General features: G+C 47.7%; 1 protein-coding gene across 5 annotated transcripts in view; it reads left to right on the top strand.

Annotated features, from left to right (window-relative positions):
• The window catches only part of LOC101159330 (protein unc-13 homolog B), a 42,915-nt gene extending 16,654 nt beyond the window's left edge, over positions 1-26,261 (top strand). Inside the window, exons 15-41 of one of the 5 annotated variants that reach the window (XM_023958108.2) lie at positions 365-406; positions 600-726; positions 1,044-1,140; positions 1,474-1,617; positions 7,010-7,087; positions 7,160-7,237; positions 10,545-10,565; positions 10,865-10,903; positions 11,122-11,157; positions 11,256-11,270; positions 11,367-11,396; positions 11,824-11,850; positions 12,309-12,323; positions 12,399-12,419; positions 14,054-14,080; positions 14,165-14,185; positions 14,553-14,576; positions 17,262-17,350; positions 17,426-17,563; positions 17,639-17,762; positions 17,997-18,041; positions 19,032-19,103; positions 23,366-23,513; positions 23,594-23,650; positions 23,778-23,861; positions 24,461-24,620; positions 24,687-26,261. In XM_023958108.2, the coding sequence (XP_023813876.2) occupies positions 365-406; positions 600-726; positions 1,044-1,140; positions 1,474-1,617; positions 7,010-7,087; positions 7,160-7,237; positions 10,545-10,565; positions 10,865-10,903; positions 11,122-11,157; positions 11,256-11,270; positions 11,367-11,396; positions 11,824-11,850; positions 12,309-12,323; positions 12,399-12,419; positions 14,054-14,080; positions 14,165-14,185; positions 14,553-14,576; positions 17,262-17,350; positions 17,426-17,563; positions 17,639-17,762; positions 17,997-18,041; positions 19,032-19,103; positions 23,366-23,513; positions 23,594-23,650; positions 23,778-23,861; positions 24,461-24,620; positions 24,687-24,969 (2,042 nt within the window). In that variant the 3' untranslated portion in view covers positions 24,970-26,261. The remainder of the gene's footprint in view (positions 1-364; positions 407-599; positions 727-1,043; positions 1,141-1,473; positions 1,618-7,009; positions 7,088-7,159; positions 7,238-10,544; positions 10,566-10,864; positions 10,904-11,121; positions 11,158-11,255; positions 11,271-11,366; positions 11,397-11,823; positions 11,851-12,308; positions 12,324-12,398; positions 12,420-14,053; positions 14,081-14,164; positions 14,186-14,552; positions 14,577-17,261; positions 17,351-17,425; positions 17,564-17,638; positions 17,763-17,996; positions 18,042-19,031; positions 19,104-23,365; positions 23,514-23,593; positions 23,651-23,777; positions 23,862-24,460; positions 24,621-24,686) is intronic. The other 4 variants (XM_078953424.1, XM_078953423.1, XM_078953425.1 and 1 more) reach the window with 4 other exon arrangements.
• The last annotated feature ends 108 nt before the right edge of the window (positions 26,262-26,369 follow it).

Raw genomic sequence — 26,369 nt, 5'->3', positions numbered from 1 at the left:
GCCGTGTAGCCATAGTTTTTAGTGGATTAGCTGTGTAGCCGTAGTTGTTGGCGTATTAGCTGTCTACTTTTACTAAAGATCTTCAGTGCAGTCTGACAGAAGGGGGGAGGAGCAGTCAGAAAACCTCAATTTTTTCAGGAATTTCAATTTCTCAGACTGAAGTTCCAGACCAGATCATGTCAATCCAGATCTGCTGTGTGGACAGAGGTTCTTCCACAGAGGAGTCTGAAAGACTTTTCCCTCATTTTTGTCTGCAGGCGCTCCTCTCACAGGAGTTTAGAGTTGCAGCCTTTGTCTTTTTAATGTCTGAAATGAGACTTCTTTTCTCTGTATGATCATTTTTCTCATTCTGTTACCATCTCAGCCCCGCCCACATTTCACATCCGCAGATTCAGTTTCTATGCTGGTAAGACGATGGATGTGAGCGTGTCTGTGTGTATTTAAATCTGTATGCGCTTCCGTGTCTGTGTGAGTACCTATAGATGATCTGTTCAGAACCCTACAGAAGGATGGGATCCAGAACCGGCACCAATCCCTGCAGCCCCTCCAGGCGGATCTGGAGAACCTTCTGAATCTGGAACATTGTGTTATGTTTCCAGAGCACGAGCAGCACAAACTCTGTAAGACAGCGGACTACATGAACCTACACTTCAAGGTCAAATGGTTGTACAACGAGTACGTGAAGGATCTGCCCGCCTTCGCCGACGCCGTGCCCGAGTATCCCTCGTAAGGCTCCTCCCCCTGCTGTCTGCTTTCCTATTTTGTTCATCAGAGCTGGATGCAGCTCCTATTGTTTGTTAGAATCTATATCTGCTGATGTTGGAGAGCCTCGTCACCATGTGGGCGGAGTCTTTGTCCACACCAGAACTTTTCCTAAACAGTCAGGATTTCATCAAATGTTCAAATCAATCAGTAAAATGATCCAAAGTTTGCGGCCCGGATGGAGAACATTCTGGATGGAGGTGCAGACAGATTGAGCCGACTGATGGAGACGGGCTCCATTTGGACCGTCTCATTTCTGAAGAACGTTTCTGCGCCTGCAGGTGGTTCGTCCCGTTTGTGCTGGCGTGGCTCGCTGAGAACGAGGACGTTTCCTTGGAGTTCATGCATGGAGCCCTGGAGAGGGACAAGAGGGAGGGGGTGAGTTCTCCTGACCCACGGCTCGGTTCTGGCGTGTTCTCTCCATCTATGGTTGCTTTCTGTCTGTTGTATTGTGTTAAATCCATCTCTAGATTCTATTGACTGAAATGGGTTCTGGCAGCAGAACCTGAAAAGTTCTGGGTGTTTCTGACCAAAAGCTGCAGCTTCAGTCCAAATGTGTTCATCAAAAAACGTCTTTTATGTCTGAAATGGATCCATTTGCAAACCGGCTCAGAGTTTGTCTTTAGTTTGACTTGAGCACAGATGGAAACCGTGTTGGTTCTGTAAAGTTCTGCACCAGTGACGCTGCATTCCTGGTTCCTCTGCCTGCAGTTCCAGCAGACGTCTGAGCATGCGCTGTTCTCCAGCTCGGTGGTGGACATCTTCACGCAGCTCAACCAGAGCTTTGGGATCATTCAGAAGCTGGAATGCCCCGATCCCGCCGTGGTGGCCCAGTACAGCAAGCGCTTCGCCAAGGTGGGGCCTGTTACCAAAGCCCCGCCCACTCTAGCCCCTCCCAGCATCTGTCACACTGAAGCCACATGACCATTTTCTTAACTCTTAAGGAGTTAAGAAAATGAAATATGAAGAATTGCTGATGTTTCAGTTCACCAGGTTCAGCCCTGCTTTCTGTTCTGCTCAGGTTCTGGTTCTGTTCACCTTGAGCTCAGGTTCTGGTTCTGTTCACCTTGAGCTCAGGTTCTGGTTCTGTTTACCTTGAGCTCTCAGGTTCTGGTTCTGTTCACCTTAAGTTCAGGTTCTGGTTCTGTTCACCTTGAGCTCCGGTTCTGGTTCTGTTCACCTTGAGCACTCAGGTTCTGGTTCTGTTCACCTTGAGCTCCGGTTCTGGTTCTGTTCACCTTGAGCTCAGGTTCTGGTTCTGTTCACCTTGAGCTCTCAGGTTCTGGTTCTGTTCACCTTGAGCTCTCAGGTTCTGGTTCTGTTCACCTTAAGTTCAGGTTCTGGTTCTGTTCACCTTGAGCTCCGGTTCTGGTTCTGTTCACCTTGAGCACTCAGGTTCTGGTTCTGTTCACCTTGAGCACTCAGGTTCTGGTTCTGTTCACCTTGAGCTCCGGTTCTGGTTCTGTTCACCTTGAGCTCTCAGGTTCTGGTTCTGTTCACATTGAGCTCCGGTTCTGGTTCTGTTCACCTTGAGCTCCGGTTCTGGTCCTGTTCACCTTGAGCTCTCAGGTTCTGGTTCTGTTCACCTTGAGCTCAGGTTCTGGTTCTGTTCACCTTGAGCTCTCAGGTTCTGGTTCTGTTCACCTTAAGTTCAGGTTCTGGTTCTGTTCACCTTGAGCTCCGGTTCTGGTTCTGTTCACCTTGAGCACTCAGGTTCTGGTTCTGTTCACCTTGAGCACTCAGGTTCTGGTTCTGTTCACCTTAAGTTCAGGTTCTGGTTCTGTTCACCTTGAGCTCCGGTTCTGGTTCTGTTCACCTTGAGCACTCAGGTTCTGGTTCTGTTCACCTTGAGCACTCAGGTTCTGGTTCTGTTCACCTTGAGCTCCGGTTCTGGTTCTGTTCACCTTGAGCTCTCAGGTTCTGGTTCTGTTCACCTTGAGCTCCGGTTCTGGTTCTGTTCACCTTGAGCTCCGGTTCTGGTTCTGTTCACCTTGAGCTCTCAGGTTTTGGTTCTGTTCACCTTGAGCTCCGGTTCTGGTTCTGTTCACCTTGAGCTCTCAGGTTCTGGTTCTGTTCACCTTGAGCTCCGGTTCTGGTTCTGTTCACCTTGAGCACTCAGGTTCTGGTTCTGTTCACCTTGAGCTCCGGTTCTGGTTCTGTTCACCTTGAGCACTCAAGTTCTGGTTCTGTTTACCTTGAGCTCAGGTTCTGGTTCTGTTCACCTTGAGCTCAGGTTCTGGTTCTGTTCACCTTGAGCTCTCAGGTTCTGGTTCTGTTCACCTTAAGTTCAGGTTCTGGTTCTGTTCACCTTGAGCTCCGGTTCTGGTTCTGTTCACCTTGAGCACTCAGGTTCTGGTTCTGTTCACCTTGAGCACTCAGGTTCTGGTTCTGTTCACCTTGAGCTCCGGTTCTGGTTCTGTTCACCTTGAGCTCTCAGGTTCTGGTTCTGTTCACCTTGAGCTCCGGTTCTGGTTCTGTTCACCTTGAGCTCTCAGGTTCTGGTTCTGTTCACCTTGAGCTCTGGTTGTGGTTCTGTTCACCTTGAGCTCAAGTTCTGGTTCTGTTCACCTTGAGCTCCGGTTCTGGTTCTGTTCACCTTGAGCTCCGGTTCTGGTTCTGTTCACCTTGAGCACTCAAGTTCTGGTTCTGTTTACCTTGAGCTCAGGTTCTGGTTCTGTTCACCTTGAGCTCAGGTTCTGGTTCTGTTCACCTTGAGCTCTCAGGTTCTGGTTCTGTTCACCTTAAGTTCAGGTTCTGGTTCTGTTCACCTTGAGCTCCGGTTCTGGTTCTGTTCACCTTGAGCACTCAGGTTCTGGTTCTGTTCACCTTGAGCACTCAGGTTCTGGTTCTGTTCACCTTGAGCTCCGGTTCTGGTTCTGTTCACCTTGAGCTCCGGTTCTGGTTCTGTTCACCTTGAGCACTCAGGTTCTGGTTCTGTTCACCTTGAGCTCTCAGGTTCTGGTTCTGTTCACCTTGAGCTCCGGTTCTGGTTCTGTTCACCTTGAGCTCCGGTTCTGGTTCTGTTCACTTTGAGCTCTCAGGTTCTGGTTCTGTTCACCTTGAGCTCCGGTTCTGGTTCTGTTCACCTTGAGCTCCGGTTCTGGTTCTGTTCACCTTGAGCTCTCAGGATCTGGTTCTGTTCACCTTGAGCTCCGGTTCTGGTTCTGTTCACCTTGAGCTCCGGTTCTGGTTCTGTTCACTTTGAGCTCTCAGGTTCTGGTTCTGTTCACCTTGAGCTCCGGTTCTGGTTCTGTTCACCTTGAGCTCCGGTTCTGGTTCTGTTCACCTTGAGCTCTCAGGTTCTGGTTCTGTTCACCTTGAGCTCCGGTTCTGGTTCTGTTCACCTTGAGCTCCGGTTCTGGTTCTGTTCACTTTGAGCTCTCAGGTTCTGGTTCTGTTCACCTTGAGCTCCGGTTCTGGTTCTGTTCACCTTGAGCTCCGGTTCTGGTTCTGTTCACTTTGAGCTCTCAGGTTCTGGTTCTGTTCACCTTAAGTTCAGGTTCTGGTTCTGTTCACCTTGAGCTCCGGTTCTGGTTCTGTTCACCTTGAGCTCTCAGGTTCTGTTTCTGTTCACCTTAAGTTCAGGTTCTGGTTCTGTTCACCTTGAGCTCCGGTTCTGGTTCTGTTCACCTTGAGCTCCGGTTCTGGTTCTGTTCACCTTGAGCTCCGGTTCTGGTTCTGTTCACCTTGAGCTCTCAGGTTTTGGTTCTGTTCACCTTGAGCTCCGGTTCTGGTTCTGTTCACCTTGAGCTCTCAGGTTCTGGTTCTGTTCACCTTGAGCTCCGGTTCTGGTTCTGTTCACCTTGAGCACTCAGGTTCTGGTTCTGTTCACCTTGAGCTCCGGTTCTGGTTCTGTTCACCTTGAGCACTCAAGTTCTGGTTCTGTTTACCTTGAGCTCAGGTTCTGGTTCTGTTCACCTTGAGCTCAGGTTCTGGTTCTGTTCACCTTGAGCTCTCAGGTTCTGGTTCTGTTCACCTTAAGTTCAGGTTCTGGTTCTGTTCACCTTGAGCTCCGGTTCTGGTTCTGTTCACCTTGAGCACTCAGGTTCTGGTTCTGTTCACCTTGAGCACTCAGGTTCTGGTTCTGTTCACCTTGAGCTCCGGTTCTGGTTCTGTTCACCTTGAGCTCTCAGGTTCTGGTTCTGTTCACCTTGAGCTCCGGTTCTGGTTCTGTTCACCTTGAGCTCTCAGGTTCTGGTTCTGTTCACCTTGAGCTCTGGTTGTGGTTCTGTTCACCTTGAGCTCAAGTTCTGGTTCTGTTCACCTTGAGCTCCGGTTCTGGTTCTGTTCACCTTGAGCTCCGGTTCTGGTTCTGTTCACCTTGAGCACTCAAGTTCTGGTTCTGTTTACCTTGAGCTCAGGTTCTGGTTCTGTTCACCTTGAGCTCAGGTTCTGGTTCTGTTCACCTTGAGCTCTCAGGTTCTGGTTCTGTTCACCTTAAGTTCAGGTTCTGGTTCTGTTCACCTTGAGCACTCAGGTTCTGGTTCTGTTCACCTTGAGCACTCAGGTTCTGGTTCTGTTCACCTTGAGCTCCGGTTCTGGTTCTGTTCACCTTGAGCTCCGGTTCTGGTTCTGTTCACCTTGAGCACTCAGGTTCTGGTTCTGTTCACCTTGAGCTCTCAGGTTCTGGTTCTGTTCACCTTGAGCTCCGGTTCTGGTTCTGTTCACCTTGAGCTCCGGTTCTGGTTCTGTTCACTTTGAGCTCTCAGGTTCTGGTTCTGTTCACCTTGAGTTCCGGTTCTGGTTCTGTTCACCTTGAGCTCCGGTTCTGGTTCTGTTCACCTTGAGCTCTCAGGTTCTGGTTCTGTTCACCTTGAGCTCCGGTTCTGGTTCTGTTCACCTTGAGCTCCGGTTCTGGTTCTGTTCACTTTGAGCTCTCAGGTTCTGGTTCTGTTCACCTTGAGCTCCGGTTCTGGTTCTGTTCACCTTGAGCTCCGGTTCTGGTTCTGTTCACCTTGAGCTCTCAGGTTCTGGTTCTGTTCACCTTGAGCTCCGGTTCTGGTTCTGTTCACCTTGAGCTCCGGTTCTGGTTCTGTTAACTTTGAGCTCTCAGGTTCTGGTTCTGTTCACCTTGAGCTCTCAGGTTCTGGTTCTGTTCACCTTAAGTTCAGGTTCTGGTTCTGTTCACCTTGAGCTCCGGTTCTGGTTCTGTTCACCTTGAGCTCTCAGGTTCTGTTTCTGTTCACCTTAAGTTCAGGTTCTGGTTCTGTTCACCTTGAGCTCCGGTTCTGGTTCTGTTCACCTTGAGCACTCAGGTTCTGGTTCTGTTTACCTTGAGCTCTCAGGTTCTGGTTCTGTTCACCTTAAGTTCAGGTTCTGGTTCTGTTCACCTTGAGCTCCGGTTCTGGTTCTGTTCACCTTGAGCACTCAGGTTCTGGTTCTGTTCACCTTGAGCTCCGGTTCTGGTTCTGTTCACCTTGAGCACTCAAGTTCTGGTTCTGTTTACCTTGAGCTCAGGTTCTGGTTCTGTTCACCTTGAGCTCAGGTTCTGGTTCTGTTCACCTTGAGCTCTCAGGTTCTGGTTCTGTTCACCTTGAGCTCCGGTTCTGGTTCTGTTCACCTTGAGCTCCGGTTCTGGTTCTGTTCAGCTGAGATTCTTTGGCTGGAGCTCCTTCTAACATGAATGCTGACTCATGTCCTCCTCCCGCCTGCAGCTCTAATTCTCCTTCAGACGTCACGTGACGCAGCAGCAGCAGCTGCTTTTAGGCTTCTCCATTAAATCTAACAAAGCTCTGAGTTCGGATCGATGCTCGGCTCATTCAATAAAGAACGCTCATCTCTGCTCATTTCTCTGACCCCCCCTCCATCAGTGTCCTTCTCCTCCACCATGTTCCATCTCTGAGCTGCGTCTCTTTGTTTCCTCCTCTTCTTCCTGTTTCTTCTCTCTTGGGGGTAAAGTGATGGGTCTTCCTGTCGTTAATGTGAGGAATCAGGAAAGCAGAGGCTGGAGAGCTGATGTCCAGATGTTTAGCGTGAAGATGACAGGAGGAAGGTCATCCAGCTGTCAGGATCTAAGCTCAGAGTCTTTGTTCAACATTTGCAAAATGTCAAGAATACTTTGAAACCAAAGTCTGGGATGGTGTGGAGATTGACCATGAGAGGTCGTCTGGTCTCTGAGAAGAAAATCCCACAAACCTCAGTAGACGGAGTCAAAGTCCAAAGATGGTCGTCCTGCTGAGGCTGCAGGAGGATCCATGCTGCAGCTTCGTTTATTTGTGACCCGACGCTTGTTCTGTTGTCTCCACAGACCATCACCAAAGTTCTGCTGGAGTACTGCGCTCTGCTCGCCAAGAGCTTCCCGTCCTACTGTGAGAAGGAGAAGATCGTGAGTGACCGCAAAGCGTACCGGAGTAATCCACCGTCTCTGTTCGGAGGGTCACTTTCTTTAACGTTTCAGCCCTGCGTGCTAATGAACAACATCTGGAGGATGAGGGTCCTTCTGGAGAAGATGTTCGAGTCCATGGGAGCCAAGCAGGTGAGTGTTGGCAGGTCAACCCATGAGCTGGTTCTGGTCTTCTGCCGAGGACACATCATGATCTCGATGGTTCCTTAGCGCTGGACGCCGTGTTGTGGTTTATCTCAGAGAGGAACGTCTGGTTACCTCAGAAGGGTTCAGTTCTGGGATCACTGCTGTTTGCTCTGCGAGTTTGTTAATGGATCAGGTGAAACCTCAAGCGCTGTGGTGACTTTCTATGCCGATGATACCGTCATCTGTTGTTTAGCCTTATGCAGTCCGGACATCAGAGTCGGGAATTTGGTCCTTCAGAACCTTTCCCATGAATTCATCCTAAATGCCACCAAAAACAGGATTGAAAGCTGCTTTTAAAAATGTCGTGTCTTTGGTCTTTATTTGGAGCTTTGAAGTTTTAAATGTTAAGAAGTTTGTCAGTTCTGTTTGTTGGAGCCAGCAGCAGGTGGACAAAGACATACATGGTTAGTTCTCTACAATTCAATTCAATTTTATTTGTATAGCCCAAAATCACAACAACAGTCGTCTCGATGGGCTTCGAAGTGAAACATGAACTCAAAAGGATCATGAATACAAAGAGTTCAATAGAAAAATACTAAAATGAACTAACAAACGGACTAAGCTATACTGGCATCCCTGCCCTTAGACCCCCCTTCGCGGTAAGGAAAAACTCCCAAAAAAAACGGATTCCGGAAAAAACGAAGAAACCTCAGGGGTGCCCACATGAAGGAGGGATCCTCCCCCAGGACGGACAGGCGATTTACCAGAACTCTTAGAGAAGAATTAACTTATCTAAATCTACAACTACATATATAAAAGTCCAGCAGACGAGCTTCATCCAGCCGTGGTTGTGGGGACAGTCAGGGGGCGAGGCGAGCCGGAGACAGGAACCACAGCCAGGTGTAGGAGCAGGAGCAGAGACGAGGTACTCGGTCAGGTACAGAGCAGAGACGAGCCAGAGATGAGCCAGAGGCAGGATCCACAGCCAGGTGTAGGAGCAGGAGCAAAGGCGAGGTAAACGGTCAGGAACTGGAGCACGGATGAGCCAACTGGAGTCTGGAAGCACTCCCCCTCCCCAGGAGGGGAGAGGAAAAGAGGGACAATACATGAATCACTGCACCAAACAGAGGCATGGAGAACTAAATGATGAATAATGATCAAGAATAGAGGAGAGGAAGGGTAGAAGTAAAAAAGGAAAGAGGACAGAACCCCAGAGCACCATAGTTACCCCAGCTTCAACTTCTAGCAGCCTTTAAAAACAAATAGTTATTATTAAGTTTAATTTAAACAAATTAACATAAAGTTAAATAATCTCTGAATAATAACTAGTCTGACAATAAGCCTGTCCACAGAGGAATGTTTTCAGTCTAGCTTTGAATGTAGAAACTGAGTCGGCCTCTCTTCCATGAGCTGGGAGTTTATTCCATAAAACAGGGGCTTGGTGGCTGGACGCTCTACCTCCAACCGTACTTTGACTAATTCTAGGAACCACAAGCAGTCCTGCATTTTGCGAGCGAAGTGTTCTGATTGGTTGGTAAGGGACTATGAGGTCCTTAATATAGGACGGGGCCATTCCATGTAAGGCCTTCTAGGTTAACAGGAGGATCTAGAACTGGATTCTAGAATCAACTGAGAGCCAATGGAGCGAAACTAACACAGGAGTGATGTGATCTCTTCTGCTGGTTCCAGCTAACAATCTAGCTGCTGCGTTCTGAACAAGCTGGAGACTTCTTAAGGAACTCTTAGGACACGCTGCTAACAAGGAGTTACAGTAATCCAGCCTCGACGTAACAAATGCATGGATGAGTTTTTCAGCATCACTCTTAGAAAGTAGATTTCTGATCTTAGCAATATTTCGCAGGTGAAAAAAGGCAGTTCTACACGCCTGAGATATGTGAGCCTTAAATGATAAATCCTGGTCAAGTAAAACCCCAAGGTTTCTAACTGTGGAATTGGGGGCTATACTTACACCATCCAGGGAGACTATCTGAGCAGACAGAGCATCTCTGAGGTTTTTAGGACCAAGTATAATGACCTCAGTTTTTTCTGGGTTCAAGAGGAGGTAATTAATTGTCATCCAGGTCTTGATGTCACTGATGCAGGCGTTCAGTTTCTCTATCTGGTCATTCTGGTCAGGCTTCATGGATAAATACAACTGCGTATCGTCGGCATAACAATGAAAATCAATGCTGTGTTTCCTGATTATGTTTCCTAGGGGTAGCATATAAAGCGTAAACAGGATCGGTCCCAAGACTGAGCCCTGTGGGACTCCATAGTTGACTCGAGTGCACTGAGAGGAATGGCCATTTACATTAACGAACTGATACCTATCAGACAGATAGGATTTAAACCACTGGAGAGCAGATCCTCTGATCCCTATGTCCTGCTCTAATCTATGGAGTAAAATACCGTGGTCGATAGTGTCAAAGGCAGCACTGAGGTCCAACAGGACCAGAATAGAAAGTAGTCCCTTTTCTGAGGCCAATAACAAGTCATTAGAGACTCTAACTAGTGCAGTTTCCGTACTGTGGTGAGGTCTAAACCCCGACTGAAAGTCTTCAAAGTGGCTGTTGTCCTGTAGGTGGCAGTAAAGCTGCTTAACTACAACTCTTTCTAGGATTTTAGAAATAAAGGGGAGGTTTGATATTGGTCTATAGTTGGCCAAGATGCTAGGATCCAAACTGGGCTTTTTCAGAAGAGGTTTAACAACTGCAGTTAACTGTAGTTAACTACAGCAGTGGTCCTCATGCCAGGAGTTTCCTCCAAACACGGATGCATTGAGACCGTTGTTGCCACGCAGCAGAAGCTGCTCTGCTTACTATGTGCCACCTGACTCTAGAACGCTTCTTTCAGAGTGGCGTCTTTGCTGAAAGATCTCGTTGCCGTAGAAACCAGGAGGTGTATTTATTTGAGTCCACATTTTACCTCTGAAGGACGTTTTTTCTAGAAAAGACGTGAACGGGAGAAAAAAAAGCTGTTTCCTGTTTTGTTTTATGGTAAAAAATCAAACCTTTTGTCTAAAAGCTGATTTATTTGAAGTAATTGACATATTGTTGTTACTCAAGTTATTCTGAATATTCTATTGATGTCACGTTTTTCCTTTTGGTGTTTTATTGGCTACGTTTTCCAGACTTTTAGATATTAGTTTCTGGTCTTTTTTGGGGGTTTTGTCTGTCGTGACTCTCAGCTGCTGTTGTCTTCCATAGATAGAAGCAGACTTTCACATTTTATTCAAGGTGCTTTTATTTTGGAGGGCCTTTGGTTTTATTTTGGAACTTCTGCTTGTAAACGGAGCCGGTCTTTGTCTCTGCAGCTGACCGCTGAGGAGGAGCGGGTAGGTCGCAGGTTTTTCCTCCCCTCTCTCCCTGAGCTCCAACACAAACCCGTCCCTCCTGTGGTCTGTCGGTCATCCGTCCTTCAGAGACCCTCCAGAGACCCTCCACATCTGCTCCACATCTGCTCCACATCTGCTCCACATCTCCTCCACATCTGCTCCACATCTGCTCCACATCTGCTCCACATCTCCTCCACATCTCCTCTTCCTCTTTCCTGGTCTCCCAGTCGTTTCCCTCAGTAGGAACTGCTTTTCCTTCCGCTCTGGTTCTCATGTGCTGCTTCTTTTCTCCTCAAAAGCTTGAGAACGAGGAGGAACCTGAGACGTGTGATGAGGAGGTGGGTGCCTTGTGGAGCTTCTCCTGCTGGTTCGGTGTTTGTTGAGGTTTCTCCCACAAAGCGTCATTTTACCTGAAAGTTGGAAGTGAAACTTCTTGGATCGGCTTCAGTTTCCTGCTGGAAAGGAGGCCTTTGTGCTTCTCTGAACGTAGACCATCACATCATCTCTGACTCTTCCTCTTTGCTTTCCCGTCTTCCGTTTTGTCTTCGCTCTGCAGCCAGCGGCGTCTGACAGTGAGGGGGAGGATCACATGGTGGGTGGGCGGCAGCATAAAAATGCAGATTCATCTATTTCTTTGGTTCCACGGTTGTTTTAATAACCATCTTTCTTTGGGGGGGGTTGTTGATGCAGTCTGAAGAAACAAAGGTGAGAAGCCTCCGGCTCTCTGCAGCTCTGATTTCATTTTTGTTTCCTTCTTCTGATTTTGTCTTTTCCCTGATTTTCTTTTGTCTGAACCATCAGTCCGGCTGCTCAGACTCAGAAGGATCAGAGGTAAGAGCAGAACCACCAGGGAAAAAGTTCAGAACCGATCGTGTTACTTCAGACTTTTATTCTGAAATTCTTTTGGATCATGTGATGCTTGATGGAAAACCAAAGACGATCCCACAGAATCAGCTGATTAGCAGCATCAGCTTTCATCTGCTGCTTGATGAGGTTCATGGATGTCCTCATAGACTCAGACCCCCCCCCCCCAGAGTGGGCGGGGCAGGCGGACCCGTGACACGGCGAAGCTGCGTCGCTCAAACCCGAAAGCTCTTTGCTGTTTGGACGTTTTATGCTGAAAAAGGCAGAAATCCATTCATGAAACAGTGGTTTTGGTTCTAACGGTTCTGGGATCTGGTGGCGGTCCGGTGTGGAGAGCCGGTCCTCCGTGATGTTCTCCTGCGTTAACAGAACTCTCTGTTCTCAAACCCTCAAGCTGGACAACAAGGAGATGGAGAAAAAGGTTGGTGTGTCCTCCTCAAACGGGTTCTCCTTCTGTGAAGCTCCTGACGCTCCTGGTAGAACCCAGACCAGCATGTCGGCGGCTCTAAGCATTGTGGGAATCAACCCTAAAAACACTGCTGTTCTTAAGCTCCGCCTCTAGAAGTCCCATAAACCCCTCTGTTGTTGGGATCCACCTTTTGTACAGCTCTTTTAACCCCCCCTTAAACCTTTGACATTTTGATCAGTCCCATGACAGATTTGACTTTGTCCCACGGGGGGGGGGGGTTGCACAGATCCCCCTGTCGAATGTTTCGGGTTTTGCTCAAGGGCACTACAGTTTGGTATGTTTGGTCATCCTTCCTGGTGTCAGATCACAGCGTCCTCATGTTTCCCTGAATCCTGAGGGTTTAGTGTGTCTTACCCCCCCGCTGTGCCCCCCCATGTCTCTAATGTCTTTATTCTTTTCCTTTTGAAAAGCTCCATAAGGAGAAGGTGAGTCCAGAAACTCAGATTGGACAGTTTGAGCTTTAAACCGATTTTTCTTTGACTTTTCTTTCCTGTTTTCAGCCCCCCCCCACCAGAGAAAAGGTTTGTTTCATATCTTCAGTTTTAATCCGGAAACGTTGAACCGTGTTCAGAGGCGGTCGACCGCTTTTCTCAGATAAACTTTTTCATTATTTACTTCCATTCACTTCAATAGAAAAACCCTAGATGGGATTTGAACCCTCGGCCTTGACAGATGGTTCTGTTAGAACAGAACACCTTAGCTGGTATTTCAGGACAGAGGCTGCCAGTGGTGGGCCATCAGGGCCTCAGAAACATCTGAATCATGTCTTGATCATATTTTGTCCGTTTCCTTTTATTGTGTTGATGGTTCTGCTGCTTCCAGACAGACGGATTGAGCCAATCACATTTCAGCTGTCCTCTGTTGCTAGGCAGGGTAAGGGTAGTCACCATCAGTTCTGAAGCCTTCCTAATGCTAAATCAATGTCAGACATTCATTTCCTTCAACCAATCAGATTGTGAGTTGGTGTCAGCAGGGCCTTCTAGCAGGCCTAGGCAGCGTCACAGTATTCAGAGCTTCTGATTGGACAGAAGTTTCAGGAAGTCACATGCAGCCTTGTCCAGTTTGACTCAGATCCATGGAGGATCCAACAGGAACGTCTCCCACTGATGACTTCCTGAGTGAATCACTGTGTGTTTGGACCGACCGTCCCTGTGTCCACTGCGTCTGTCCAGCGGGCATTTGGGCTCTAAAGCGGATTCAAACCTACAGAAACACAACTGGACGGACTCAGCACTGATGATGGAATAGAAAAGGACTGCAGACCAGAATCTACATGACAGGAGGATGGACTGTTTAGTGCAGGGGGGTCAGACTCATCAGCATAGTGTCTGTCCTCAAATGGCCAGATGTAACTTATACATGTAACTAAATGTAATGAAAAATAAATGTAACTACTCCTTAATGTTAAATAACTCATTATTTATTTATTCTAACTTTTTAAAGTGACAACAGAAAACATTTGTTTGCTTGTTACTTTAGCATAAATCCTTTTACATTTGATTCTGTCAGGTGAGGTTATTTGGACAGAGTTTAAGTCCTAATGTATAGATATAGTCCGATATTTCATGTCCGATTCCCCCTAGATATGAATCAATACACACCAATTTTTATTTTTTATTTTAGGAAATTAATAAACGTTTATGCTCTCGCGGGCCACATGAAAGGACATGGGGGGCCACATTTGGCCCCCAGGCCTTGAGTTTGACACATGTGGTCTAGAGGAAAGAGGATGATGGATTTGTCTTCAGGTAATCCTAATCAATCATCTAAATGTCTGCCGTTATTTTCTGTATTTTCTGGCTGTTTTATGATATTTATTCCGTTTATTTTGAGGCTTTTATTGAGGCTGCAGGAATTGTAATCTGCAATGCAGAGCTGTTTTCTGCATCATAAAACGGTTGAAGGATTCAGACGTAGCACTACTGAAGGCCCAGGTGTGTAACGGTCCACCACTGGAGGCATAAGACCCCCCCATACTTTATCCGGACACGGAGCTTCTCAGATGTCGGTAGACGTTAGAGGGACAGAAGCCGGCCTCCTGGCCCTTCTGGGGGGTATCTATTCTTGGGGGGGGGTCCCTTCCAGCTGTATGCAGCCTGTTGCTGACGGGGGGGGGCTGTGGTGGTAAATGTGCCTCACAGTTGTGTCTTTCCAGGCTGAGAAGAAGGACAGAGAGAAGCAGGTGGGTCTCCTGAGCTTTTCTCAGCATTTGAACCTGCAGCCTCTCGTTCCTCACATTTAACCCTTTCTCCCCTGTCGCCCAAAGGAAGAGAGAGAGAGCACGGAGGTGGGTGTTTCATGATGTGGAGTGAAGCTCACGCTAGCTCTGAGCTGCTTCGAGTTTGACCTTTGACCTTTCAGGTAAACATCAGTAAAAAAGGAAAACCATGTTTCCGTTCTGGTGGAAGGTCAGAAACGTTGGTGACCTTCAGCAGCAGAAAGTCACATGATCCGAGGGGTCAGGGGTCAAACGGACTGACCTCAGCCAGGGCTTTAGACCATCCTTTGAGTTTTGCTCAGTAGTTTAGTGGATCCGTTGTGATCTACCTAAATCAGATCCCTCAGAATCTTTTCTTCCTAAGCCCCCCCCCGACTGATCCAGTCCCCCCTTCTGTTGAAATCTGACTCTTTTTCTTCTCTGTCTGTTCTGGAAGCCTGATGCTGACGTCACCAAGAAGGTATGGGGGGGGTCTGTTTTTGTCTGTACCTGCTGCTGAATATGGAGGGTAGACGGCCATGACTGCAGACCCCCCCCCCCCTTAGGCAGAGCATTGTTTGGCATGTTCCCCGGTGCCCACATGATCCTAGAACCCTGGTTTGGATCAGAACCTGGAGCCTCTGGTTTCAGTCTGCGCTGCGTTTCCTGAATGACAGAAGCTCTGTCCCTTCAAAGTCACCCCCTCCCCCATCGGCGTGGTGGCAGCCTGCCCGCCGTCTTCTGGCCAATAACACATTTATTGATGGCGTGCTCAGGGTAAAGATTTGGCGCCGGCTGCAGCGCCGTGACTTCTGCCTGGGACTGAGCTTCAGCATTGTTCAGATTCATGGCGGCGTGTTAGCCTGCAGACGCTACACCCCCCGTACGACTCTCCAAAGAGGGGGGGTCAGCTTTAAGAGTGCTGGCCTCACAGACGACGGTCTGATGCGGTTTGTGCTGACGGCCCCCACAGACAGCAGGAAGTCCAGGAGGCCAGGTTCCCCCGGACGGGTCTCCAGCCCCTCACTGAACCCTGCAGTGACTCTGAAGGTCGTCTTTGGGCTGTGGGAGGAGCCAGGACCTGAAGGTCCCACCGGGATTTAAACCAGGACTTTCTCCCCGTGAGGCGACGGTGTTCTGAAACTTCTCACATCTTTATAATTTCAGATTATCCTCATCTAAGTCATCCAGATCCGTTAGTGAGCCAGAAGTAGTGACCAGCACGACGGATGTTTGGCCTAAACTGAGGATTAGCAGAGTGAGGGGGGGCGTCTGTCTGCAGACCAACCTGTGTTGAACTGAAGGCGGCGAGGAAGAACCGCCGCCTCAGCAGCCGTGGTCTTCAGGCTGACAGAGATGCTGACGGTCTGTGACATTCAAGAGTCTATGACAACTGAGATAAGCTCCGCCCACCTACAGAAGAACGGCTGGAAAAGCAGCTTCAGTGTTCCAGTAGTCTGGTCTGTGGACGAGGCTTTAGGAGGAGATCTGGACTGTGTGACAGGAGCCTCCTCCTCTGAAGGAGCAGAAAACCTCCTCAGGTTTCCATAGAAACCTCTAGAGACTCTGTTGTCTTCACCACAGGAATCCTTTGAGCGGATTCAAACTCCCTTTAGTCAAACAGCCGCTCATTTCTGACTGGCTCCATGTCAGACGTTCTGCTTCCTCCTTGGGCGGGTTCAGGTCTGCAGTCGAGACGCTGCAGCAAAGAGAGGAAAGCTTTAAAAGGCTTTTCTTCTGAGCCCATGCCATCATCTTCTGACTTTAAGTGTCAGTAACCTTAGAGAAACGTCCCGGACAAGCCCCCAGGGTCCTGAATCCTAAAGGTTTCGTTGAAACCTGAGAGGAGCAGAAAACCTTTTAGTGGATTTGAGCTGAAATCTGGCGAGAAGAGATTGGATGTTTGAAAGATTCTCCGGAAACGTGGAGCCTGAACCGACTGCTGGATCTCTGGTGTCGGTTGTCGGTTCAACCCCCACCTGGAAGCAGCGCCGACAGAATGGGCTTTAAGTAGAGGAGATTCTGGGTGGGGGGCAGTGTTTGTGGGTTCAAATCCCTCCTTGTGATGTTTGGATGACGCCGTGTTTTCTGTTTCTCCTCTCCTCTGGAAAACGGAAGTCCAAACCTTCAGAGTTTTTGACACTTTGATGTTTCGCATGAATCCGGCTGTTCTTACATTCGTCTACGCTGCTTCTTCCTCTGAAGCTGCTTCGACAGTTTGGGTCTCATTGATTTCATTTCCTTCATCATCTTTTTATCCGCGTTTATGTTGCTCTACACCAGATTAGGACGTCAATGATTGAAACGATCTGTGGATGTTTTTGCAGCTCTTCATTGAATCGACCTTTTCTTACAGTTTTTAGAGATGGTTGCTTATTGTTTGACTTTCATTTCTGTGTTTTACTTCAGGAGAAGGACGCTATTTTTAGTTTTTTTTGGCTTGTTTCTATTTTAACTCAACTTTGAATTTGTTCTTTTTCTGTGAAATACCGTATTTTCCGGACTATAAGTCGCCCTTTTTTTCATAGTTTGGCAAGGGGTGCGACTTATACTCCGCAGCGACTTATATTCGAAATAATTTGAAATAAATACATTGTTAACCCTCCTGTTATGTTCATTTGTGAGGAACAGATATGATGTTCCTGGGTCAATTTGATGTATGAGGTCTGTTAAGTGTTAAGAGTATGTTAAGTGACTAAGAGAATCAGCAAACTTTTTTACAGTAAGATCTTGAAGGCTAACAACATAATATTCTATTTTCCAATGATTTCATAGATTCAGAAATGCAATAAAAATGACAACTGTTTCTACAAATACAGGATGAAAACAGAGTATTAGTTAGCCAATGATGCTTCATGAAAGGAATAAATAAATAAGTTTGAGAAAAAATTACTGTGAAATTATTAGATAAACAGTCTGCTATGATTGTGTCATATAAGGTTGTGAAAGTTAAAATGCGACTTATAGTCCAGTGCGACTTATCTGTGTTTTTTTCTACTTTATAATGCATTTTTGGGCTGGTGCGACTTATAGTCCGGAAAATACGGTACTCATCATATGTTGAAATGGAACAATCTTCATGCATTTGTTTGAGTCCAGCCGGTTGAAAACAGAATTAAACGGAGACCTCCAGACAGCAGACGTGTCCTCTGCTCTTTGGTTGCAGCTGGACACGGAGGCGGCGGACATCCTCAACGACCTGCAGATGAGGCTCAGCGGCGTCCTGGACAGCTTCAGCACCATCTTTGCAAAGAGGTAAGACGAGGCCCCGCCTCTGCGCGCGGCCACACACACCTGTGAAGGAGTGACGCCGCCGGTTCTTCTGCTCAGTTTCCAGGGACGCATTAACGGCTGCATGCGTCAGATGGCGGAGCTCCTGTACCAGATGAGGGGCCCCCCCAACCGTGACACTGCAGAAGCTGATGCCGACGTCATGCTGAGGCCCCTGATGGAGTTCCTGGATGGAAAGTAAGTGGAGGACGATGCTCTGTGGCTGACGGCGCCTCCTGCAGGAGGAGGAGATCAGAGATGTTTTTGTCTCAGCCTCAGCATCTTTGCCGACGCGTGCGAGAAGACGGTGCTGAAAAGGATCCTGAAGGACCTGTGGAAGACGGTTCTGTGCAGCCTGGAGAAGACCATCGTCCTTCCTCAGTGCAACGACAGCCTGGTATGAAAACTGAAACTTTCTCCATACCCAGAGTTTCCATCTGAAATATCTGCAGTCAGGTGGAAATTTCTAATGAACTTCAGGAAAACATCCTCCAGTCGACTCAGAAGTGTCTCCAGGACAGGAGAGGATGTGGGCTCTGGCCTCTGCAGCTCTCTGCTGCCCTCCGGTGGGGGGATGGGGTCTGTGGGAAAGTCTTCATGCGTTTTAATGCATTTGGTCTCCTGTTTGCAGGGAGCCCAGATCCTCACTGCAGCCAAAGGACTGTCCAACCTGAAGGTAACTTCAGAGATGCTGGTTCTCCTCCAAGAATCACTTTAGTGATAAAGAGGAGAACTTGTACCAAACCAAAGGCCAAGCTGTCTGCAGACAGACCCTCGAAAGATGAAAAAAGCATAAACATCAGATCAAAGTCTGGAAGAGGCTTCAGTCCATCTGGGTGTTTGCAGTTCCAGCGCCCCCTTCTGGTTATTTTTTGTTTTTTTTTAACTTGTCCTGTCCAACAGCTGGGCAGACAGATGAGAGCTGAGGGCCTCTTGTGTTGGACATATTTTACTTTAACAAGAGGGGTTATTAATCTACAGACAAACCAGAGGTATGTCTGAATAAACCCCTTTTGGAATCCAGGCCAAACTTTATTCATTCTGATTGTTTTTGAAAGTCTTTTGTGTTGGACCGGACGGAAAAGGAAAGGAGGGGAGAGAGAGGGATGTTAGAGAGAGGGGGGGATAGGAGGGTGATCAAAGGAGGGGGGGGGGGGTAAAACCATGAAGCAGCATAAAGCAACAAGCTGCTTGGTGTTTCTCATTACGGTAAGGTTCAGATGTAATACAAATCTCAAAGGGGTGGGGCCTGTCCACACACACACTCAACGCCCACGCCCCCTTCTGGATGACTATGTTAGAAGTTAACATATTTGAAAACGTTCTGCAGGCGGCCGTCCACCTTTCTTCACTGGACTTCATCCACTCTTTGGACGTTCCTAAACATCTCTACACACGTTCATCACCATGGCAACCATCCAAATGTATCTGTTTTAGAGGGAAGAGGTTAACCTTTGAGGAAACGCCACAAACCTGAAAAGCCAAAAGTTCCGTTTAGACAGACATGCAGTTCTGGGATCTACCACTAGGGGCTGCAAACAACAGCTGTTAGGATTTAACAGGAAGTGGTTCAAACATGGAGGTGGGGGGGTTACTTAGATCTATTCCCATTCAAATGTTTCAGTTCTTTCTGTTTGTCTTAATGATGAAAACTGTTGTCCTGCAGGGAGGAGGTGAAGCCAAAACCTTGACGCCCAAACAGTGTTTGATCCTCGACGCGGGACTGGAGGCCATCAAGGTAAGTGGAGCAGCAGCCGCCAACGCCACCTTTTCCTCTTTCATGATGTCAGAAAGACTCCAAACCAGAGGTCAGATGCTCGGTGACTCCGCCCATTACCACATTCCAACAGCAGCTGCCTGCGGTTCATGGCAGAAAAGGCTTTTTGTGGTTTAGACTACAGAAAATTGTGGTCTAAACCACCTGATGACATCACAGTTCAGACTTTGTCATCAGTTCAGCTGCAGACAAAACTCAAAATGGCTCAAACCTTTTAAAGTTTTGTAAAAACTTTGGTAAAGCTGGGATTGCAGAGTTATATTATACAAAGCAACATGGAATATTTTATTTTGTATTTATTTAACTTTTATTTAACCAGGAAAGTCCCATTGAGATAAAAAAACCTCTTTTCCAAGGGAGTCCTGGCCCAGAGGCAGCACATTTCAATACATAAAAACAAAGAGAATTAAAAGCACATACATCATAAAAAGCAGTTGCACATCATTGTTTCAGTCTCTGATGCTTTCAGCTTGTTCTTAAAAACATTTAAAGATAGATTCATGGTGTCAACCTTTTGGAGACATGAAGATAAGGCATTCATATACAGAATTTCACCATAATCCAGCACAGATAGAAATGTTGCTGCGACGAGACGCTTCTTACTTCTAAAGAAAAACAACTTATTACTGAAGAAAAAGCCAAGTTTAAGTTTGAGTTTTTTACAAGTTTTTCTATGTGAGGTTTAAAGGTGAGAGAGTCATCAATCCAGACTCCAAGGTACTTGTACTCGTGAACCAACTCTATGACGTTAACGTCTAAGGTGGACACCATTGGAATTGTATCGACGACCTTCTTTGAGTCTGAAAACAACATTAGTTTTGTCTTGTCAGCATTGAAAACCAATTTTAACTGAATAAGTAAATGCTGTACAACAACAAAAGCTTTCTGCAGGGTTTCAATGGCCTGAGCAAGAGATGATCCATAACAGTAAATGACTGTGTCATCAGCATAAAAATGTAGATTAGCATCAGATACATTTTCACCCAAGTCATTAATGTACAAAATAAATAGTAGGGGGCCCAGAACTGAGCCTTGTGGCACCCCCTGTGGACAATAACACATTTAGAACAGAGACCTTCATACTTAATGCATGGGGTCCTGTTATTCAGGTAATATTAGAACCACACAACGGCATGCTCTGACAATCCAAGGCTGAGTAATCTGCTTTTTATGGTCAACAGGGTCAAAAGCTTTGGACAAATCTATAAAAAGTAATGCACGTTTTTCATCAAGTGCCACAATTATGTCATATCACATTCATAGTAGCAGTGTTGGTACTGTGCTTTTTTCTAAAACCTGATTTAAATATAGAAAGAATGTTATCAGAGTAAAGGAACTATATCAGCTGGTCACAGAATAAAGATTCCAGAATTTTGGATAAAACGCATAAACGTGATTTTGGCCAGCAGTTAGTCACGGATGGATCACCTCCTTTTAATAAAGGCAAAAGGAAATCTGATTTCCAAACTGATGGGATTTCTTTAGCTTTGATTGAAAGATTTAAATGAATTGTAAGTGGTTCTGCAATAAAATCTGCTGCCAGTTGAAAAAAGTAAGGCTCCATTAAGTCTGGCCCAGGAGGTTTTCTGTGATCCAATGTCTTTATGCACTTCATGCACAGTAAAAGGTACAAAGTTAAATGGGTCCCAGGAAAACATGGGGGATTCTGTGCAAGAGTTTGTTGAGGACATTCCTGCAGAATCGAACCAGGAACCTGATGATAAAAAATGCTGATTGAAGGAATCCAGGACTTCAGTTTTATCTTTAACTACGACTGAATCTTTAACAACAGAAATAAGAAGTGCTTAAGTCATTTTAGTCACAGAGAGAAACTTTCCAGAATTTCTGTGGTCAATACGGTTGTCAGTAGTGACGGACAAAAATATTCAGATTTGGCCTTTTTTATAAGAGAAGTACACCTATTCCTAAGCGGTTTAAAAACAGACCAATCAGAGGAAGATTCACTTTGTCTTGCCTTGTCTGAATAGATCTGCAAGTGCATGTTGCCATTCACTCTGCTTCAGTCTGCTTCAGTCTGCCTCAGTCTGCTTCAGTCTGCCTCAGTCTGCTTCAGTCTGCTTCAGTCTGCTTCAGTCTGCCTCAGTCTGCTTCAGTCTGCTTCAGTCTGCCTCAGTCTGCTTCAGTCTGCTTCAGTCTGCTTCAGTCTGCCTCAGTCTGCTTCAGTCTGCTTCAGTCTGCCTCAGTCTGCTTCAGTCTGCCTCAGTCTGCTTCAGTCTGCTTCAGTCTGCCTCAGTCTGCTTCAGTCTGCCTCAGTCTGCTTCAGTCTGCTTCAGTCTGCCTCAGTCTGCCTCAGTCTGCTTCAGTCTGCCTCAGTCTGCTTCAGTCTGCTTCAGTCTGCCTCAGTCTGCTTCACTCTGCTTCCGTCTGCTTCAGTCTGCTTCAGTCTGCCTCAGTCTGCTTCAGTCTGCTTCAGTCTGCTTCAGTCTGCTTCAGTCTGCCTCAGTCTGCTTCAGTCTGCTTCAGTCTGCCTCAGTCTGCTTCAGTCTGCTTCAGTCTGCTTCAGTCTGCCTCAGTCTGCTTCAGTCTGCTTCAGTCTGCCTCAGTCTGCTTCAGTCTGCCTCAGTCTGCTTCAGTCTGCTTCAGTCTGCCTCAGTCTGCTTCAGTCTGCCTCAGTCTGCTTCAGTCTGCTTCAGTCTGCCTCAGTCTGCTTCAGTCTGCTTCAGTCTGCCTCAGTCTGCTTCAGTCTGCCTCAGTCTGCTTCAGTCTGCTTCAGTCTGCCTCAGTCTGCTTCAGTCTGCTTCAGTCTGCCTCAGTCTGCTTCAGTCTGCCTCAGTCTGCCTCAGTCTGCTTCAGTCTGCCTCAGTCTGCTTCAGTCTGCCTCAGTCTGCCTCAGTCTGCTTCAGTCTGCTTCAGTCTGCTTCAGTCTGCTTCCGTCTGCCTCAGTCTGCTTCAGTCTGCTTCAGTCTGCTTCAGTCTGCTTCAGTCTGCCTCAGTCTGCTTCAGTCTGCTTCCGTCTGCTTCAGTCTGCCTCAGTCTGCTTCAGTCTGCTTCAGTCTGCCTCAGTCTGCTTCCGTCTGCTTCAGTCTGCCTCAGTCTGCCTCAGTCTGCTTCAGTCTGCTTCAGTCTGCTTCCGTCTGCTTCAGTCTGCTTCAGTCTGCTTCAGTCTGCTTCAGTCTGCCTCAGTCTGCTTCAGTCTGCTTCCGTCTGCTTCCGTCTGCTTCAGTCTGCTTCAGTCTGCCTCAGTCTGCTTCCGTCTGCTTCCGTCTGCTTCAGTCTGCTTCCGTCTGCTTTCGTCTGCCTCAGTCTGCTTCAGTCTGCCTCAGTCTGCCTCAGTCTGCTTCAGTCTGCTTCAGTCTGCTTCCGTCTGCTTCCGTCTGCTTCAGTCTGCTTCAGTCTGCCTCAGTCTGCCTCAGTACAGTAGGAGTGTCCATGGATCTAAAAAAGCTTTTGACTCTATTCAATTCATTTTTCTTTCTTTAGCCTAAATTCACAACAACAGTCGTCTCGATGGGCTTCATACCGGTAATTGTAGGTGAACATACAATCAAAATCGATCATAAATGCATAGAATTCAATAGGATAATACTAAACTGTAACTAAACAGACTAAACCAAACTGGGCATCCCTGCCCTTAGGTCCTCCTTTGCGGACTCTATTGATCCTAATATTTGAGTAACAAGACTGGAAAGATATGGAATATAAGGACTGGCATTAAACTGCTTAAACAGTTACATTAAAAACCAGCAGCAGTTCCTAAAACTGCTAAATTGAAGCTGTGCAGAACCACACAGGTCAGTATTAGGTCCAACAGTGTTCATCCTATACATTAATGACGTACACATGGTGTCAGATACACTCAAATACTTTTTATATGCAGATGACTCAAGTATAGTCTGTACAGGGAGAATCTCAATGAAGTAGTAAAAATAATAAATACAGAATTAGGGAAACTAAAATAATTGGTAGACAAAACTAAACTCACTCAATATTAACAAAACTAAATTCATGATTTTTGAAAATCGCCACATTCCTGCAGATTTAGAAATAAAAGCCTCTATTGATAATAATCTTCTGCAAAGAGTGTCTGAAACTGAGTTCCTCTGAGTCATTATGGACGACAAAATCAGCTGGAAGCCAAAAATAAGAGCTAAACTGGCTAAAAGCAAAGAAGTGCTGGGAAAAACGCATCATGGTTGAATGAAGTGTCAGTAAAAGACGGATGGTTCCAGTTTAAGGACGCCTCCTTACTTCCTGTCTGCCAGCAATACTTCCACGCAGGAGGAAGTGGGCTGAAGAAAACCTTCGTGGAGAAAAGTCCGGAGCTGGAGTCGCTGCGGTACGCGCTGTCGCTGTACTCCCAGACCACCGACGCCCTCATCAAGACCTTTGTCAGCACACAACACTCACAAGGTTGGTACACAAACACGCACAGAGGTACATGAAGACACACACACTCTGTCTGTCCTGATCCTTTGTGTCCCCGTTCACAGTGCATGATGGGATGGGCATCAGGATCACGGCAAACGAGAAGGTCAGACCTGATCGAGGTGAGGGTCCCATCCTCCCTCCAGGTTGTAAAGTCTGACCAGAAGCCACTCAGGAACGGATCTGGTTCAGGAGATCTGAGAGGTCTTTGCAGAGCATCCGTGTCAGAACCCGTCTGCTTCTCTCCAGGTTCTGGGGTGGAGAGGCCCATCGGAGAAGCTGTCCTGCAGATCGACATGATGTCCGGGAAAGAGCGCAAAGTCTCAGTCCGAGGTGAGAAACCGGAACTGCTGCTCTGGATCAAGAAGCTTTTGTGATCTCTGCAGCTGAGAGATCCCGTTCCTCCATGCTAACCTGAACTGGAGGGCTGTACCCCAGTGGGTTGGCCAAGGGTTCAAATCCCAGTTTTCCGTCTACGGCTGCAGCAGCACTGAGACGGAGTGTTCTTCAGGCTGTGTCAGAAATGTGGATTTGAACCTTTCATCGCCTTCAGGGGATGAAAGGTCTGCTGTCGTCTAACTTCTGTCAAATTTCTGAAATCCACTGATGTGTGGGAACAGCTGGAAGAACCGCCGGCGTCCTTCCAGCTGTTTGTCACAGTTCAGCGGTTTAACAGCATCAGCATTTAGAAAAAGCAAAGATCATTTTTGACTTTGCTCAGTGTTTCCACAGCTGTTGATGTTTCTAACATGAAATTCTTTGGTTCCTGCAAACATTTCTGTTTTTTTAGATTCTAACTTCCTGTTTCAGATTTTCCTGGAAGAGTCTTCAGTGAGGATTTCCTCTTTTTGCTCTGATAATTGTTGCGATGTTTGGAGACGTTAGCCTTTCCCGTTTTCTCAGCTGTTTTAAGCGCCCTGTCCCCCCCCCAGTCATGGCGGTGAACGACATGAAGTGGCAGACGTCCGGGATGTTCCGGCCCTTCGTGGAGCTCTCCATGGTCGGTCCCTTCCTCGCCGACAAGAAGCGCCGCTTCACCACCAAGTCTAAGAACAACAGCTGGACGGCCAAGTTCAACGAGTCCTTCCAGTTGTGAGTTTGGTCCTGCGTGCTGTGCAGGAGTGTCCGGGCGCGGCTGACCGTCTGTGTCCCCCACAGCGTCCTGGGAAAGGAGACCCCCGACTGCTACGAGCTGCAGCTGACCGTGAAGGACTACTGCTTCGGCCGGACGGACCGCGTGGTCGGCCTGTCCGTCGTTCAGCTGCGGGACGTGGCCTCCCGCAAAAGCTGCGTGTGCTGGTGTCCGCTCGGCCCGCGGATTCACACCGACGAGACCGGCACGACCGTCCTGCGCATCCTGTCCCAGCGGCCGGCCGACGAGGTCGCCAAGGAGTTCGTGAAGCTGAAGTCCGAAAGCCGTCCGGCAGAGGAGGGCAGATGAGATTCAACCCTTTTAGTCCCAGAGGACAAACGCTCATGTACAACCAGGAGGGAGGTTTGGGGTTCAACTCCCTGTTGCTAAGTAACCCAGGGGGAGAATTCAGGAGTCCAAGGTTCTGCTGAGACGGCAGAAGATCTCCAGATCTAATCTACTACCAAAGACAGAAGCGGACTCAGCAGATTCATTCATGCATGTCTGGAATCCTCGCTTTGGTTCTGATGTTCTGAAGCCTTAAAGAGTCAAAGACAGTTGGGATCTGTCTAACTCCTGAAATGACACATCTCACATTTATTCCAGTTCTGCTGTCAGTTCAAGAAATATTTGCATCCATCTGAGTTTTTTAGTTATCAGTGTTGAGCTGAGTCTTAACAGGTCAACTTCAGGTCCCATTCACAGCTGCAGCTGTGGTTCTGCTCTGGTCCAGGTGGTGGACCGCCTCTGATCCAGACCTGGTTCTGAATCTGCTGTTTAGGGGGAGCAGCCGCCGCTGCTTCTGCGTTTGTCCGTCCTGCTCAGGACTTGGTTCAGACTAAGAGTCTCACAGCCTGCAGAGCCTTATTTTGAGGCCCCCACCTTGATATGGGGGTGTAAACTTGGTTCCCCATGGGGGGAGTGGACCTGTGATGGGACCAGCTCCTCCATGGAGCTGAACGGTGGAGGTTGGGCCAGACCCCGTTCCCAGCAGAGACTTCCTGCTTTAGGTAACCGTGGCGAGCTGCAGCCGGAAACAAGTCGGAAATGAGAGTTCTGCCACGACTCTGGCAGGACGGGGGAGGCCAGAGACGCCACGTTCAGGGGCCTCAGCCAGACAGCCACCAGTGGCCCCCTGGGTAAACTGCGTTTGAGATCCCTGGCTGAGACCACAGCGCCCCCTACTGAGCAGCTGCTGGGTTTCCGGAGAGTGCCTTGTGGAAAAGCAGATTGGGGGGGTTTCAGCTCGGTCCAGGTTAGTTCTGAAGACTCTAAGTCTCCTGATGTGGGTTAAGGTTTCACTCAGGGCATCTGGACTCTCTAGACCAGTTCTGGATCCGGTGAGTCCACTTCAGGACCGAAGTCTCCTTCTGTTTACATTTGTGCCAAAGAGAATGGGAGTCGATCCAGGCCGTGTCTTCACTGATGTTGCCTTGTTAAAACGCCGACCGCGGCGGTCACGGAGACGCCGATCGGCTAACGGGACGCTGGCAGCATGTATGTCAAAAATGAGACGTAGGAACAGATCGAGTTCTGTCGTCACGTGTGTTCAATATGCTCGCAATGATGTTTTGTAAATAAATGACTGAATGAAGGTTTAAGCCCCGCCCCTCTGTGATGTTTTTTAAGGGGAGGGGTTGGATTTGATCATTTCCTGAAGAAGGCGTTAACCATAAAAATATGGAACAAAGAGGAATGGGGGCGGATGC

The sequence above is a fragment of the Oryzias latipes genome, chromosome 9 (genome assembly GCF_053564925.1).
Source record: "Oryzias latipes strain Hd-rR chromosome 9, Olatipes_Hd-rR_3.1".
NCBI lineage: Eukaryota > Metazoa > Chordata > Actinopteri > Beloniformes > Adrianichthyidae > Oryzias > Oryzias latipes.
The sequence above is the reverse complement of the archived record's forward strand: the minus strand, read 5'-3'. Positions and strand labels throughout refer to the sequence as shown.